Raw genomic sequence first — 13,759 nt, 5'->3', positions numbered from 1 at the left:
AGCAGGATCTTTTCTCATGCTGATTTCTCCAGATATAGGTAATTTTTTCTTTGATAAGTAATTTTACTTTGCTGGTTTTTGCCTTTTTTCTTTTGGCTCACTGGAATTGTGCTGCTACTGTAAACTTAGTTCTTTCTTTTACTGTTTGTTAAAAACTGTTTCATATTTTTTTGCTTTTGCATCTTGCAAAACTCAGTGGATTAAAGTCCTAGCATTCCTTGAAGTAATGTGAATTTCCTGCCACAGTTTCTACACCTAAATTAATTTTGATGAGAAGGAATGCTGATACAGCTGTTTTACAGCTCAGTAGCCGTAAAATTGACCGAATTATGGCCGTTTTTTGGTTGGATAAGGTTGATCAGCTGTGGCGGCCATCTTAAATTGTGTCGACTCCAAATGTTAATGAGTTATTGATGTACTCCTGTTATCGATTACTTTCTGAGAGTTTCATCAAAATCCATTTGCTGATTCATGAAATATTTTGCTAACAGACAGACAATGTTGACTCTAATGCCAAAGTTTTAAAAACAGATCTTGCACAACCAGTTAACTAGTATTTATTGGGAATGACTCTCAGCTACTAAAACACTAACCATTAGCTCAATATTTGTAAAATGGACTGATTTACATCCATTTTGTGTTGGCTAAGGTTGCTTTGCTGTGGCGGCCATCTTGCGTTTTTGGCTCCAAAAGTTAATCTGTTGTAGATGTACATCCAGTGGTTGCTTTCTGAGAGTTCTGTTAAAATCTGTCCATTGGTTTGAGGTATTTTTTAAATGCTACAGATAAACGACCATGCTTACACTCAAAGACACGGGCAAAAACATTATCACACATTTGCATTTGGTTGCGAGCAATTAAATATCAAAAATATAGAAAGATGGCTGTTTTCTCATTTTAAGAACGAGATTGTTTTTTCTTCTCTAGGTTTTAATATGTTTTATCCTTTTAATCAATGTCTTTCTATACATTAAGCCACCTTCGTATGAAAGAGCATTTATATTGCTGTATACCCTTAACATTATTGTTTTTATCAGCCTGATCATGGTTAGGGATGTAAATACTGTGACTTTCAGGTGTGTGAAAAGTTTAGTCCTGCATGGCATCATGGGTCAACATTTTTAACTCAAATGTTTGGTTTTGATTCTGTTGCAATAAGTAGAAATTAAACCACTGATGTCATTCCTCATGACTATCATTACGTTGTTGAAGTGACATTAGGCATAGCTCTTACTCCACATAATAAATGGAGATGGAAATGCCGTTTGTCATTGTGGCGTGGCCTTGCTTGCAGCGATGCTTCCTGCTGGGACATTACTGCACGCAGCATGAAAAACACAGCAATATAATAACACGCTGGGAGCAGTGCAAATATTCTCCCACAGGGTATTACCACAGAAATAAATCATCTCCAGGATGCATCTGTACTGCAGATTTAGAGCAAGTTTGGGTTGAAACCATACGTGGTCGCTGTAAATCAAAAAACTCACAAATTAAAATGTAAACAGGCAGCAAATAGATATAGACAGTTCCAGAGGTTGTAATGAGTGTTGGATTGCAAATAAACAACTTTTGTGAGATAAAACCTCAACTTTTATATAAGCCAGTGCCTGGTTCGATTTGCTTATAGCTTTAGGCTCTGTTTTTGTGCACAACAGTCTCAAAACCAATTGTCTCTTTGTGTACTACATCCTCACCTCATCAACTTTCCCCACAGCTCACCTCCCTGGAGCTACAGTATGTGTCTCCAAAGTTGCTGATGTGTCGGGACCTGGAGCTCGCCGTTCCCGGCACTTACGACCCCAACCAGCCTATCATTCGCATCCAGTCCATCGCCCCCTCCCTGCAGGTCATCACCTCCAAGCAGCGCCCACGTAAACTCACCATCATGGGTAAGATAAGGAGAAAATTGCACCGGCCTTATATAAGAAAAGCAGATTAAAGAATACTTGGTGGTGGTGTGCTTTTTCAGGCATGAGCCGCCACATCAGAGAAAAGTCAAAATTAATAGAATCTCTACTCAAAACAATAAGCAGCCTCAGGGATATGGTTTATTTAAAATTCATCAGTCTAGGCAAGTGCTGTGTTTGGTTAACATATGAGAATAAAAAATGCCTCCTCTAACAAAACAAAATTAAAAGCAGTAATGAACTTTATGCAGAAATAAATCACAGTTCCTGGAAAAAAAAACAGGCTCGGTTTTCTATCTGCTTTGCATTAAAGAAGTCATTTATTTTTCATTTTCTATCTCAAGAAAAACAGCACAGATTGAACTGTCAAGAATCCTTCTATCACTGTGCATCAACATTGAATGGAATACAGAAATAAATAATAGAAATAAATCATTCTTACACTGTCACTTACTCTGCTGTGTGAAATAAAATATCGCTGTAAGGACCGTCTGAAATGACACAGGGGTATAAAGTCACTTTGTCTTGAAGCCAAATCCCCACGTTATCAATCACAAACAGTTCAGGCTGCTTCACACCTTTCACTGGAAGGTTTGATACCTTGTTCTGATGTATCCCATCAGTGTTACACAGCACACTGTGTAAAAAGATGATAGCCAATAAATCAGCTGACCTCTGGAGCAAGACTTAAGATTAAGACCTGTCACCCACTGCAGGCAGCTTAGATTTACTGTCGAAGCTTTTGTCCCTGTTGTTGCACGCAGCACGTTGCTTACTGAGACTGTCATTAGAGGCAAATGCAGAAAAGAACAGGGGCATTGTTTGACTCTTTCCATTAAAATATAACGTTGTTCATTAGAACAGTTTCACTTCTGGTAAAAAGTTGAGTCATTTAGGAGCATCATCAACATCCCAGGAAGTTTAAAAACAGTTTCTCTTTTGTGTAGAAAACTTTTAAAATTAAAAGCCTAGCAGAGTTTTAGATTAAGATCACCTTATCACATCACTTTTACCTTTTGGTGGTGGGTGAGAAAAATCTCAAATCATAATTATCTAATAAACTTTACATGTTTGGTGCGTTGTGGCTTCTTTTATCACAGGGTTAGTTTGGTGTTTTGACCAAGTCCCAATGACAGTGAAGTAGGGTGGTAAACATTTTTACTCATGAGCTGATGTTAGTAATGAGCTTGATTTCAGCACCAACTTCTCCTAGCTTTTACGCACAGCTACCAGTTATGTTTTAGCACCACTATGAAACCTGCTCTGAGAATAATGTGCTTCTTATGAAATAATTTATTCCCTGCTGAAACTGGCCAGACGCTGCCTCAGGTTATGATAGTAGAGATCATGATGCAGAACAGCAAGGGAGCTCCCTGCAGACACCAGCCAGTACTGCCAAATCCTGGCATATAATTACCTTTACATAAGTCAGTAATTCGCTTGAAGCAACGTATCAATAATGTATTTATGGCTCCATCTCTGCAGGAAGTAACGGCCATGAGTTCATGTTCCTGTTGAAGGGCCACGAGGATCTGAGACAGGATGAAAGAGTCATGCAGCTGTTCGGTTTGGTCAACACTCTGCTGGCTAATGACCCTGCATCTCTGAGGAAGAACCTCAGGTAGGTGCACGGTCAGCTTCTCATACGTGAAAATCACTCACACACAGGCTGTTATTTATTTTTTATTTTTTTACGAATTAACTCTGAGCCAATTCTGACAAGTAGTTTTGGACCTTGTCTTCACATTCCCTTTCACACACGTCCGAAACAGCAGGAGATTTCTTTGTTTGAGTTTTATTCTGCCCACTGGAAATACTGAAAACTGCTGCCTATTTACAGCCCATAAGAAAACTGAACACAATGCATACATTATAAAAATTGCAAGTATTTGTTTGTGACATTCTTAGGATACTTCAGTTATTTTACCATGCCTTTACTGTTGGAGACTAGTTGTGGCTCAAAAAATAAATGAGAAAAAGGTGCCGATTGCAAAGCAACAAGCTAATTTCATCTGCATACTTACCATGAATTTTTCAGACCATACTGAGTTCAGTTCTAATTTCATACAAACATTATCAAGACTTTGTATGAGAGCGGCGGCTGCCTAAACTCTGCACAAAGTCTGCTCCAACTTATTTACCTTTACATTCACACATGCAGAGCTCATGATGTCTATGAGGTTTTTTGGCTGCTGTACATGTGTAAAAAAAAAAAAAATTTTTAGAGTCTAAAGGAATTGTATGTTAAACATTCTGACAAAGAAATGTGTGTGTGTTTGTGCTTGCCTTTGCTCTGCTTCGGGACCATCAGTATTCAGCGCTACGCCGTCATCCCCCTGTCGACCAACTCCGGCCTGATTGGCTGGGTACCCCACTGTGACACCCTGCATGCCCTCATCCGAGACTACAGAGAGAAGAAAAAGATTTTGCTCAACATTGAACATCGCATCATGCTCAGGGTGAGAAATTACTGCTGAACCTCAACAAGTTTACACTGCCTCTGTTTAAAGTCATTTGGACTTTTACACTCGGGTTCATTTTCATTGTTCAAAACTTTGTATTCGCATCTAGACTATTTAACAACATCAGCAATTATATTCACACGATGGATTGTGCTAATTTATCTGAAAAATTAGCTATTTTGGGACAGCAGTTGGTCTCATTTTACAAAGATTTGTAAAATTGTGATTTTTATAGTAAGTCATCTATACTAAATAGATTTAATGTTGCCCCAGAAACATCTGTTTCCAGTAATTAGATTAAAGAAGAAAAGCAATATTTACTGAATTGCAGACCCTGTCAAAACTTAATTACATATCACTTCTATGGAGTTCCTAATGAAAACGTGAACAGTTCTTGTATACATGTCACTTTAACTACATTGTTAAAAAATAAAAGTCTGTCTATTATTTGAGACGGTGAAGGTTAAGACGGGAACACCTTGTTTGCGGCGAAGGCTTTTGTCTGAAACACCAGAACACTCATCACAATAAAGAAAAGGATCAGGCTTGTTGGTCCTCAGTGAGATTATTGTTTTGTGTTCATCCACGACGGTGATGAATGACTCAGTGGGGAAAAGGAAATTGCAAATATTGTTATATAATATTAACATAAATATAGATAAGATATTAAATATTGTTCGGAAATAAACAAAAGATGTCTCAAAACAAAAGAAAACAGCAAATATAAATATAAAACTTCTTGTTTTCTGTTCTTACAGAGTGTTACTTTAAGATCAGGCCTTATTCCTGAGGCCGCAGGTTTGAGCCCAGGTTGTGTCAGGAAGGCTGCAGCCGAAAGGAAAACAAACTCAGCCCTTCCACATGACAACTTCAAATTGCTAAAATAATCCACTTCCAGCTCAGACCCAAACCGTGGCTCATTATGATCTCAGAAGGGAAAAAAAAGGCTTGTAACGTTTGAGCAGCTACAAAATAACTTATGATGTTAAGAAAAAAGTAAATATAACAAAATGAAAATCATGCACCTTGTTTAAATTTGTTGAATTCAAAACAAAACACGTCGAGTCAATACATTTTTTTAGTATCAGTGTTCATGGATTATTTTCAAGGAAATATAAGAGATAAAAAAAAAACTCTTTGCTTTTAAGAACCAGAGCTGTGAAACTATAGTTATTAAATTTAGGACATATATTGACTTACATATGTTAGACTTTTTCTTACCTCCCCTGTCTAATTTAAATACAAACCTTTTATCTGCATATAGTTTACATATTTTTGAAGGTAATTTTCATTCTGGAAAAGACTTCTTCCTTTTGGGGTTTGCATTGTTCATCTCAGTTTCTTTTAAGTGAAAATTAACACCATCCTGCTGTGCAGTGATGATATTTAGAGCACAGTCACTCCGGTGGTGACAGCTCAACTTAAAGTACGAGCGGCTTTCTGTTTTTAATGATTCCCTTGAGCTTTTCCTTCATTTTTCTGTTTTTTAATCTGCTGTTTTCAGTAGTGTCTGGCAGTAAGCCTTAGATAAAAAGTTTATACCGCGTGTGTGTGTGTCTAAATGTGTGCGTTTCAGATGGCACCAGACTATGACCACCTGACGCTGATGGAGAAGGTGGAGGTGTTTGAGCACGCTGTCAATAACACCGCCGGAGACGACCTGGCCAAACTCTTGTGGCTGAAGAGCCCCAGCTCAGAGGTGAGAAGCCCCTCTTCTTTAAACTCTCCGTGACGGGGAGGAGGTGATTGAGGTCACTTGATGTTTTCGGTGCCCGTTCTCACATTTTAGTGATTTCTGGGTAAAATGTTAAGGACTCTCAGTTATATGGCCGTTATCATACAGATTTAGAAGTAATCATTTACCCCATGAGATGCCCTACCCCTGACAGTTTAACTGGTCTGCTGGGTTCTATATTCTACTCTCAAAGCACTGATTTAATTAACAAACCTTCAAATTCAATCCATTTTTAGGAACATAAGTGCCTCAGGCTCTGCATACTTCATTTAGCGCCTCAATGCTCTTCTTTCCATAGTAGGAAATGTTCTATTCCATTGTTATGAAGGAAAAATAAGAAGGGCTCTCATAATTCAGGAGTCATTTCTCCTACAGGTGTGGTTCGACAGGAGGACCAACTACACCCGCTCCCTGGCTGTGATGTCCATGGTGGGCTATATTCTCGGCCTGGGTGACAGGTGAGCGTCCCCTCCCAAAAGACCAGCGTTCACAGCATTTTAAAAAACTTGGTTAATATTAATGAAAGTATTTATTTTCCAGGCATCCATCCAACTTGATGTTAGACCGGTTAAGTGGCAAAATCCTCCACATTGACTTTGGAGACTGTTTTGAAGTGAGACATTTTCTTTCACTACTTTTGTTCTTGGTTTTTAGGGTTTTTATTTTTTTTATTTGCCGAACCTCTCCCTCGTATTGCATTAAACAGGTGGCAATGACCAGAGAGAAGTTCCCTGAAAAGATCCCGTTCAGACTGACGAGGATGCTCACCAACGCTATGGAGGTACAGAGCCCCTCGGTGTGAACCCTCTGAACTGACTGGTTTATGTAGTTAATATGTGTGGACTTGTTTAAACATGACAAATTACAAACACTTCATACAGAGAGTTTTTTTTTTACAAAGTCATAAAGTCTCCACAAATTTTCTTTTATTTTCCAGTTTGAGCTGCTGACGAACAGAATAATTATTGGTCTTTTTCAAAAGTTTTATTCAAAGTCATGACTCGGTGTATCTTGCACTTAATGAGGAAAGAAGAAAAGAAATAAAAAATTAACACATGAAGAAATTGGATACAGCTTTGTAACAAGTTTATCTCTTAGACAGTAGGAAGCTTTTCTTTTAGTTTGAAATGTATTCAAAAGTAAGCTAAAACTTTCAAATGTACTGATGTTTTCACTGAAGACGGAAACTTTTGATGTTGAAGAGCTTTGTTTTCACCGTTTGAGTTTGTGTGTGTTTGCGTGCCAGGTGACCGGTTTGGATGGGAACTACAGGATCACCTGTCACACGGTGATGGAGGTGTTGAGAGAGCACAGGGACAGCGTCATGGCTGTTCTGGAGGCCTTTGTCTACGACCCCCTGCTCAACTGGAGGCTCATGGACAGTAAGGAGCCGATTAAACTGGGTTTAAACTCACACAAACTACTACTTCAAAGATGTGTGGTTAAAAACAAAAAAAGAAGACTTATTCTGCACAAATCAAGCCACAACAAATCTGTTCAGGACAATAATTTATTGAGAGTCAGTGCAAACAGTCTGTTTGGTTGGTGTTTTGGAGAATAAATAACCAAACAATGACTAATTGTTGGTAATTTTTTAGCTGGCAGAGAGTCATTCCTGGGTTCAACAAACTAAAAGGATGTTGACACAGTTCAAGTGCACATAATAAAAGTGCAAGTTTGCCTGCAACAATATTTAACGCCACAACAATGAAATGCATTAGTCTCATCAGAATTGTTTGCTTTGTAGGATTGTTTTATGTGTTTTACAATACAAACACAAACCGTCCAGGACAGTTACCATAGTAAAACCATTCACTACAGGAATATAAAGGTGATATCAGCACACATTAACATTATATACTGAGCTGTGTCAAAAGAATAGAAAGAAAAGTCTGATGTTGGATGTGAAAACAAAATGTGAGTGCCTGTTTATGCAGTAAATCAACACTATCATTGTGAAGATGATCAACAAGGGGCTGCCAAATGTTATAAAAGATATTTCTGTTGCCTTTCAGTGGAGCAGTTAAAGGTTCCATCAGAAAAACCTGAAATATTTATCTGTATCTTTGTGAAACTGAGAGGTTTCTGCTGAATCCAATGGAACAGAAGATATCACCTTACTAAAGGTAGAAGCTTACAAATAACAAAATAGTTTTAAAAAAAGAAGTATTAATGCAGGACTTAAGACCAGACAGCTGTTTGCCAGAGTTGGTAACCATAGCAACAGTTTTTTACGCGTCTCGAGAAGACCTTCATTAGTGTAAACAATGCCAATCGCATTCTTCAGGAAATGCAATCTGGTTTAAAAATGTTTGTTGAAAATCTCTTAAATTCCAACTTTCTAAAGAGCGACATCATGCTGAAACTTCAGCTCTGATAAATGAAATGAAGAGTAACAAATAGAAACTGTTGTGTTGTAGAAAACACTACATTTACACACACTTTGTCTGTTTCATGTGCAGCAAACACCAAAGGCACCAAGCGTTCCCGGACCAGGACCGACTCATACACTGCTGGACAGTCAGTGGGTCAGTACACGACACAAACTGCAGCCAAAACCGCTTCCTGCTTTATATTTAACACAAAGACACGTTGAAACTGTAATATGTTGTCGTCTGCAGAGGCTCTTGATGGAATAGACCTCGGAGAGACCACACACAAGAAACCAGGGACCACAGTGCCTGAATCCATCCACTCCTTCAGTGAGTTTCTCTTCTGAAATCTGAACTAGTCTGTTCTAATTTAACCACAACACTTCTTACTGTCATAAATGACCAGTGCTGCTTGTTGAACCTTCTTACATTTCCTTCCGCCACAAAGAGCCTTAGTATGAAACCCAATTTCCTTTTCTAAAATTGTCAGGAGTTGTTAATAGCAGCATGTTTGTGTTTTTAAGTCGGAGACGGCTTGGTGCAGCCTGAGGCTCTCAACAAGAAAGCTATTCAGATCATCAACAGAGTGCGAGACAAACTCACAGGTAAGTCAAGCTGTGGGAATGTATTAAGGGACAAATCTCCAAATTTGGGTCTTTAACACAAATTTTTACTTGTATATATTTTTTAAAGGATTCCTGGTTTGAGTGCTGTTGATTTAAAAATAAATAAATAAATCTAAAGTTCAGACCTTTTCATTTTTATTAACATAATTATACATCCGACTAACCAACCAAAATTGTGTTTTGTTGGAAAAGTCTTTTAAAATCCTAAGCTATCACACATCCATCATCAGTTTTAATTAAAATTCAGCTTTGGTTGAGGTTCAGTGGTGTGATGAGTTTGTTTCTTGTAGGTCGAGACTTTTCTCATGATGAGACGCTGGACGTGCCGACCCAAGTGGAGCTCCTCATCAAACAGGCCACGTCCCATGAAAACCTGTGCCAGTGCTACATCGGATGGTCAGTACTCGTTTCTGCTGCAGCCGTGAAGTCCTGTGTGCCTTTTTAAGCACTCTCTGTAATGTTAATCTTCTTTTCATTTATCGCTGCTGTCCTGCTTAATCTTTATTCTTAAGGAAAATTGTTTTTCTTTTTCTTTTAACTTCCAGGTGCCCATTTTGGTGAAGAACTGTCTCTTTGAGCCAAGGTTACACTTTTACAATTCTTTCTCATTGATAAACCAAGAAGGAGCAGACAACAAATCGTCTCACTGAAAAATGTCCTTGAGCCACAAAGAAGGGCCTCAAAGTGTTATTTTCCTTTGCTTTTCTGCTGTAATTGTGGGATTTCATCATAGCGGCACGCTCAGAGATGATGAAGTAGTACCTGAAGAGCTCCGTTTTTCTTTTTGTCATAATTTAATACTGTAAGCTGTATTCATTGCCTATTTTTTAACATCATAATGATTTGCTAAAAGCTTTCTATAGTGGCCATATTGTGATGATTTAACACATTTCTTACTTTAAACAGGCTTCTTACAAACTTACCATTTTCTTGTATCATTGTGTATCGTTCTGATATATTTTTACTGTCCTTTAGTGATCTTTCAGGGTTACATGTGAACAGACAGGAGAAAAGTTTGGTGTGAAATGATTATAATGTACTGTAAGGGCAGTATGTGTGCCATTAAACTCTGTACAGATAACACTCTGACTGACACATGTTATTTGATTCATCTTGTTACACCAACTGTAGTTATAAATTAAAGGCCTAGCATTCCTTGAAGGAATGCATATCACCCATTGCCTTTTAAGTCAGACCTCATAGACTAAGATCATGTTATGATGACAAATGACACTTATGGCCAATTTGGTCTAACCTTGTAAATGATGTGTGCGATCTCACAAGATGTGTTTGGACCTGGAGTGTGTTGAAGATGGCTCTGCTTATTACAACCCAACATTTAGCTCAATGTCTGTAGAACTGAGTTAAAAACATTTTATGTTGGTTAGCTGTTGCGACCATCTTGAATGTTTTTGACTCCAAAAGCTAATCAGTTGTAGATGTACATCCAACCGTTACTTTCTGAGCTTTTCTGTAAAATCTGTCCAGTGGTTCATGAGAGTTCAGTCAGAAACATTATTGCCTTCGGCGGTGAGCAATAATGAAAAGTAGATTGAGTTTAATCACAAAATGAAAACTATCACAAGAGAATTCTGTAAACTATCTTTCGAAGATTGTGTAAGAGTGTGCTGGTTTGCTTCCGTCCTCCACAGAGGGGCACTCTCACTCCTAATAAGATCCTCGTCCCTCTGTTCAAGGCTTTGAGCTCAAATGGTCCCAGCAGGTCAGATATGATAAGACCAGACCGGTTTCTAGCCTCAAACCGTGAAACGAAATTCTGAAACGTTGAACATTTGCTCTTGAGTTGAGCTGAGATTGCGTGTTCTAACAGCAGCTGTTTTTGTTTCTTGCCATCTTGCAGCTGCGGTGAGATGCCGGCGTTTACTCTGCTGGCCTAAAACTGAATCAGATGGTGCAAATTGCAGAGGCAGCTCTGGAGTCTGCTATTAATTTGGCTTCCTGTTCTGTTATCTGTTGAGTGCAAGGTAGCCTCTGTTTTATTTGTGCTCATTGCTATTCTCTCGCTAATTTCTCCATTTATTTCTCCCCTGCTTTCTTCTCTGAAGGTTAATTACTTATAGATAGTTAAGGATTAGAGATCAACAAAAGGCAGCCCATTGATCTCTTCCCTGCCGTGCCCACCTCTGCAATGTCACACTCTTTACACATTGGAACAGAGGCCTGGTGATTATCTGTTCACATCGATCCATTTCTCCTCTGTTTTCCCTCGTTTTTACCCTCCCTTGCTTCCTTTGACTCCACTCTGTCTCTTTCCTTCCCTCCTGCTACCAGAACCTCATTATCGAAAATGTGACTTTTCATACTCAGTGCCACCATTTCTGTTGTTCCCTCTCCCTTGTTTAATTTGTTTGTATTTTTTCCTTTTAGTCTTTCAAGTCTGGTGAGGGGCAGGCGAGTCAATAGCTTAAGTTAAATAGGCTGCATTGATTGTTGGAGGGATTTAGCTGTTTACCAACTGTGGAAATGGGCTCGGGCTGCGGAAAAACAGCCTAGGTGTCTGCATGGAGCGAGTCGATGGTGACAAATGATACTCATCGGGAGACAATGCTCCCAAAATGAGAGAAGGTGAAAGGCTTTGGCAGTGGAAGCTGGGGATGCAAGAGGCCGTGCTCCATCAGCCTTTCAGGCTGTCGCATGAAGCTGTCCAGCCCCGGCAGCCCGAGCCAAAACATTTACAATGATGGGTTCTAGCAATTCATTCACTAAAATGTGCTCCCCTGCTGGGACCACAGCCTTTTGCTTTTGCATGTTCAGTTCCCCCACCCCCCCCTCATCTTGTCTTTGAGCGCCCCTCCAGATGTTATTCCACATCCGTGCACCCTCTTTAGCTTCCCATAACCCCCTGAGATTTTATAAATGCTCCTTCCAACTCTCGCCATGTCTCGAGTGCAGTCACACGAACCAAAGCACACTCAAAGGGGAAAGGTTTCTTGCTGGTAAAATAATGAAATATCATTAGAATTTTCAACATAATATGAAAGCCAGGCTTTAGATATTAGGAGGAAAAAATTACTAGACTTTAGGTTAGTTTTTAAATTTAAATGACAATTGATCGTTCTGCTAGGTCTGAAACCAAAAACTGTAAATACTGACAATGATCAATGTTTGATCAACAAAAACTAAAAGGAGGCTGTGAAACGGTAACACAATGCTAAACTGAAAGATAAAATATCTACCCTAAGATTGATTGCATTTGTAAGTATATATGTGTGTGTTATCTAAAGCCTTGAGATAACTCTTATGGATAAACTGACTCAATGGTAGGTCTTCAGAGATGTCCTTATTCGCTGTAACAGAATTGTGAAGAGTACTGTATGTTTGTTCCAATGTTGCCATCTTCGTTCTTAGGAAAGTAGCCATTGGTTGTCCTAAAAGTTGCTAGAAATTGCAAAATAACCTTATCTAGTTTGCATAATTGGCCAGAGACGGGTATGTTCACATATTGATGTCCGGTCACGCTCTCCTGAGTTCTCTGCTCTTCCAGTGAAGACAAAACTGCTGGTGGCCTCATCTTTTCTTCCGATAAGCTTGTTTTAAACACGTCTTACAATCCCACGGCTGCCACCATTTTGTCATGTCAAAAATAGTCAGGGAGACAGGAAGATCTATGTTGTTGATTTTTATCAATTTATTACAAAAGAAATGTCAAGCAGAAAAAAAACATCCCAGCGATGAAACGATTCCAAATGGAAGATTCTTTCTCATCTAACATTGTAAGACGACGTCTTTTAGGCTGGGTTCAGATGACCCACCACAAATATCACACGGTGTCAGACGTTTTCTGGGAAAGTTGTCATTTAACTGCTGCTGACTGATGTCTTTTTCCCAGCCATGAACTGTCTACCACCTCCATCATCCTGTCTCTCTATTTCCTGTTTGAATAGAATTAGAGCATCGACATCAGCGCTGAAGTTCCTTTTATTGTTGGACTGATGTCTCACTGGATGTTTTCATTTTTTTGGATCATTCTCTGTAAACTCTAGAGATGGTTGTGTGTGAAAACCCAAGTAAGATCAGTAGTGTCTGAAATACTCAGATCAACAACTTTGCCAAGTTCAAAGTCACTCAGATCCCCTTTCTTCACTGCTCTGATGCTCGGTTTGAACTTCACCACGTCTGGATGCCTAAATGCACCGAGCTGCTGCCATGTGATTGGCTGAGTAGCTCTTTGTGTTAACATGCAACTGAACAGGTGGACCTAACGAAATGTCCAGTGAGTGCATATAAAAAAAGAGAAGTTTCCATGTAAGTCTGAAGGTTTTAGAAATTCAAAGTAACAGAAGACTTGATTTGCAAATCGCCGACATTAGCTGCTGAATGAGGGACACGATTAATTTTCCCTTCAGGGGTCACAAGTGATGTGGGAAGGAGCGCAGGTCTCTGCTTCAGCTTGCCAGCTGTGAAAAGGATGTAATTAAGGTGTCGTGAAAATGTATAGCTCTTTTGAAGGTCTTGGAATCTGGCTTGAAGGAGTGGAACTACAGGGTTTCTCTTCCTGAGTTACCTGAAAACAAAACACTCTGTGGTTATGAGAACACTTTGCCCCTCGTGCCACTCACTCCCCACCCTCCCAACTCTCTTTCTCTGGCATGTCCAACAGCTGTGAAGGCAGAGACAGAGGAGATATTGACGG

General features: G+C 39.2%; 1 protein-coding gene across 1 annotated transcript in view; it reads left to right on the top strand.

Moving 5' to 3' along the window:
• mtor (mechanistic target of rapamycin kinase) overlaps window positions 1–10,188 on the top strand; it is a 63,431-nt gene extending 53,243 nt beyond the window's left edge. Inside the window, exons 46-58 of the mRNA XM_017411317.3 lie at window positions 1,718–1,892; window positions 3,396–3,531; window positions 4,222–4,369; window positions 5,949–6,071; window positions 6,483–6,565; window positions 6,648–6,720; window positions 6,814–6,888; window positions 7,354–7,489; window positions 8,570–8,635; window positions 8,729–8,809; window positions 9,004–9,084; window positions 9,396–9,501; window positions 9,651–10,188. Of these exons, the coding sequence (XP_017266806.1) occupies window positions 1,718–1,892; window positions 3,396–3,531; window positions 4,222–4,369; window positions 5,949–6,071; window positions 6,483–6,565; window positions 6,648–6,720; window positions 6,814–6,888; window positions 7,354–7,489; window positions 8,570–8,635; window positions 8,729–8,809; window positions 9,004–9,084; window positions 9,396–9,501; window positions 9,651–9,666 (1,299 nt within the window). The 3' untranslated portion in view covers window positions 9,667–10,188. The remainder of the gene's footprint in view (window positions 1–1,717; window positions 1,893–3,395; window positions 3,532–4,221; window positions 4,370–5,948; window positions 6,072–6,482; window positions 6,566–6,647; window positions 6,721–6,813; window positions 6,889–7,353; window positions 7,490–8,569; window positions 8,636–8,728; window positions 8,810–9,003; window positions 9,085–9,395; window positions 9,502–9,650) is intronic.
• Window positions 10,189–13,759: the final 3,571 nt, after the last annotated feature.

The sequence above is a fragment of the Kryptolebias marmoratus genome, linkage group LG8 (genome assembly GCF_001649575.2).
Source record: "Kryptolebias marmoratus isolate JLee-2015 linkage group LG8, ASM164957v2, whole genome shotgun sequence".
Lineage (NCBI taxonomy): Eukaryota > Metazoa > Chordata > Actinopteri > Cyprinodontiformes > Rivulidae > Kryptolebias > Kryptolebias marmoratus.
Note: the sequence above shows the minus strand (reverse complement) of the source record. Positions and strands in the feature narration are given on the sequence as shown.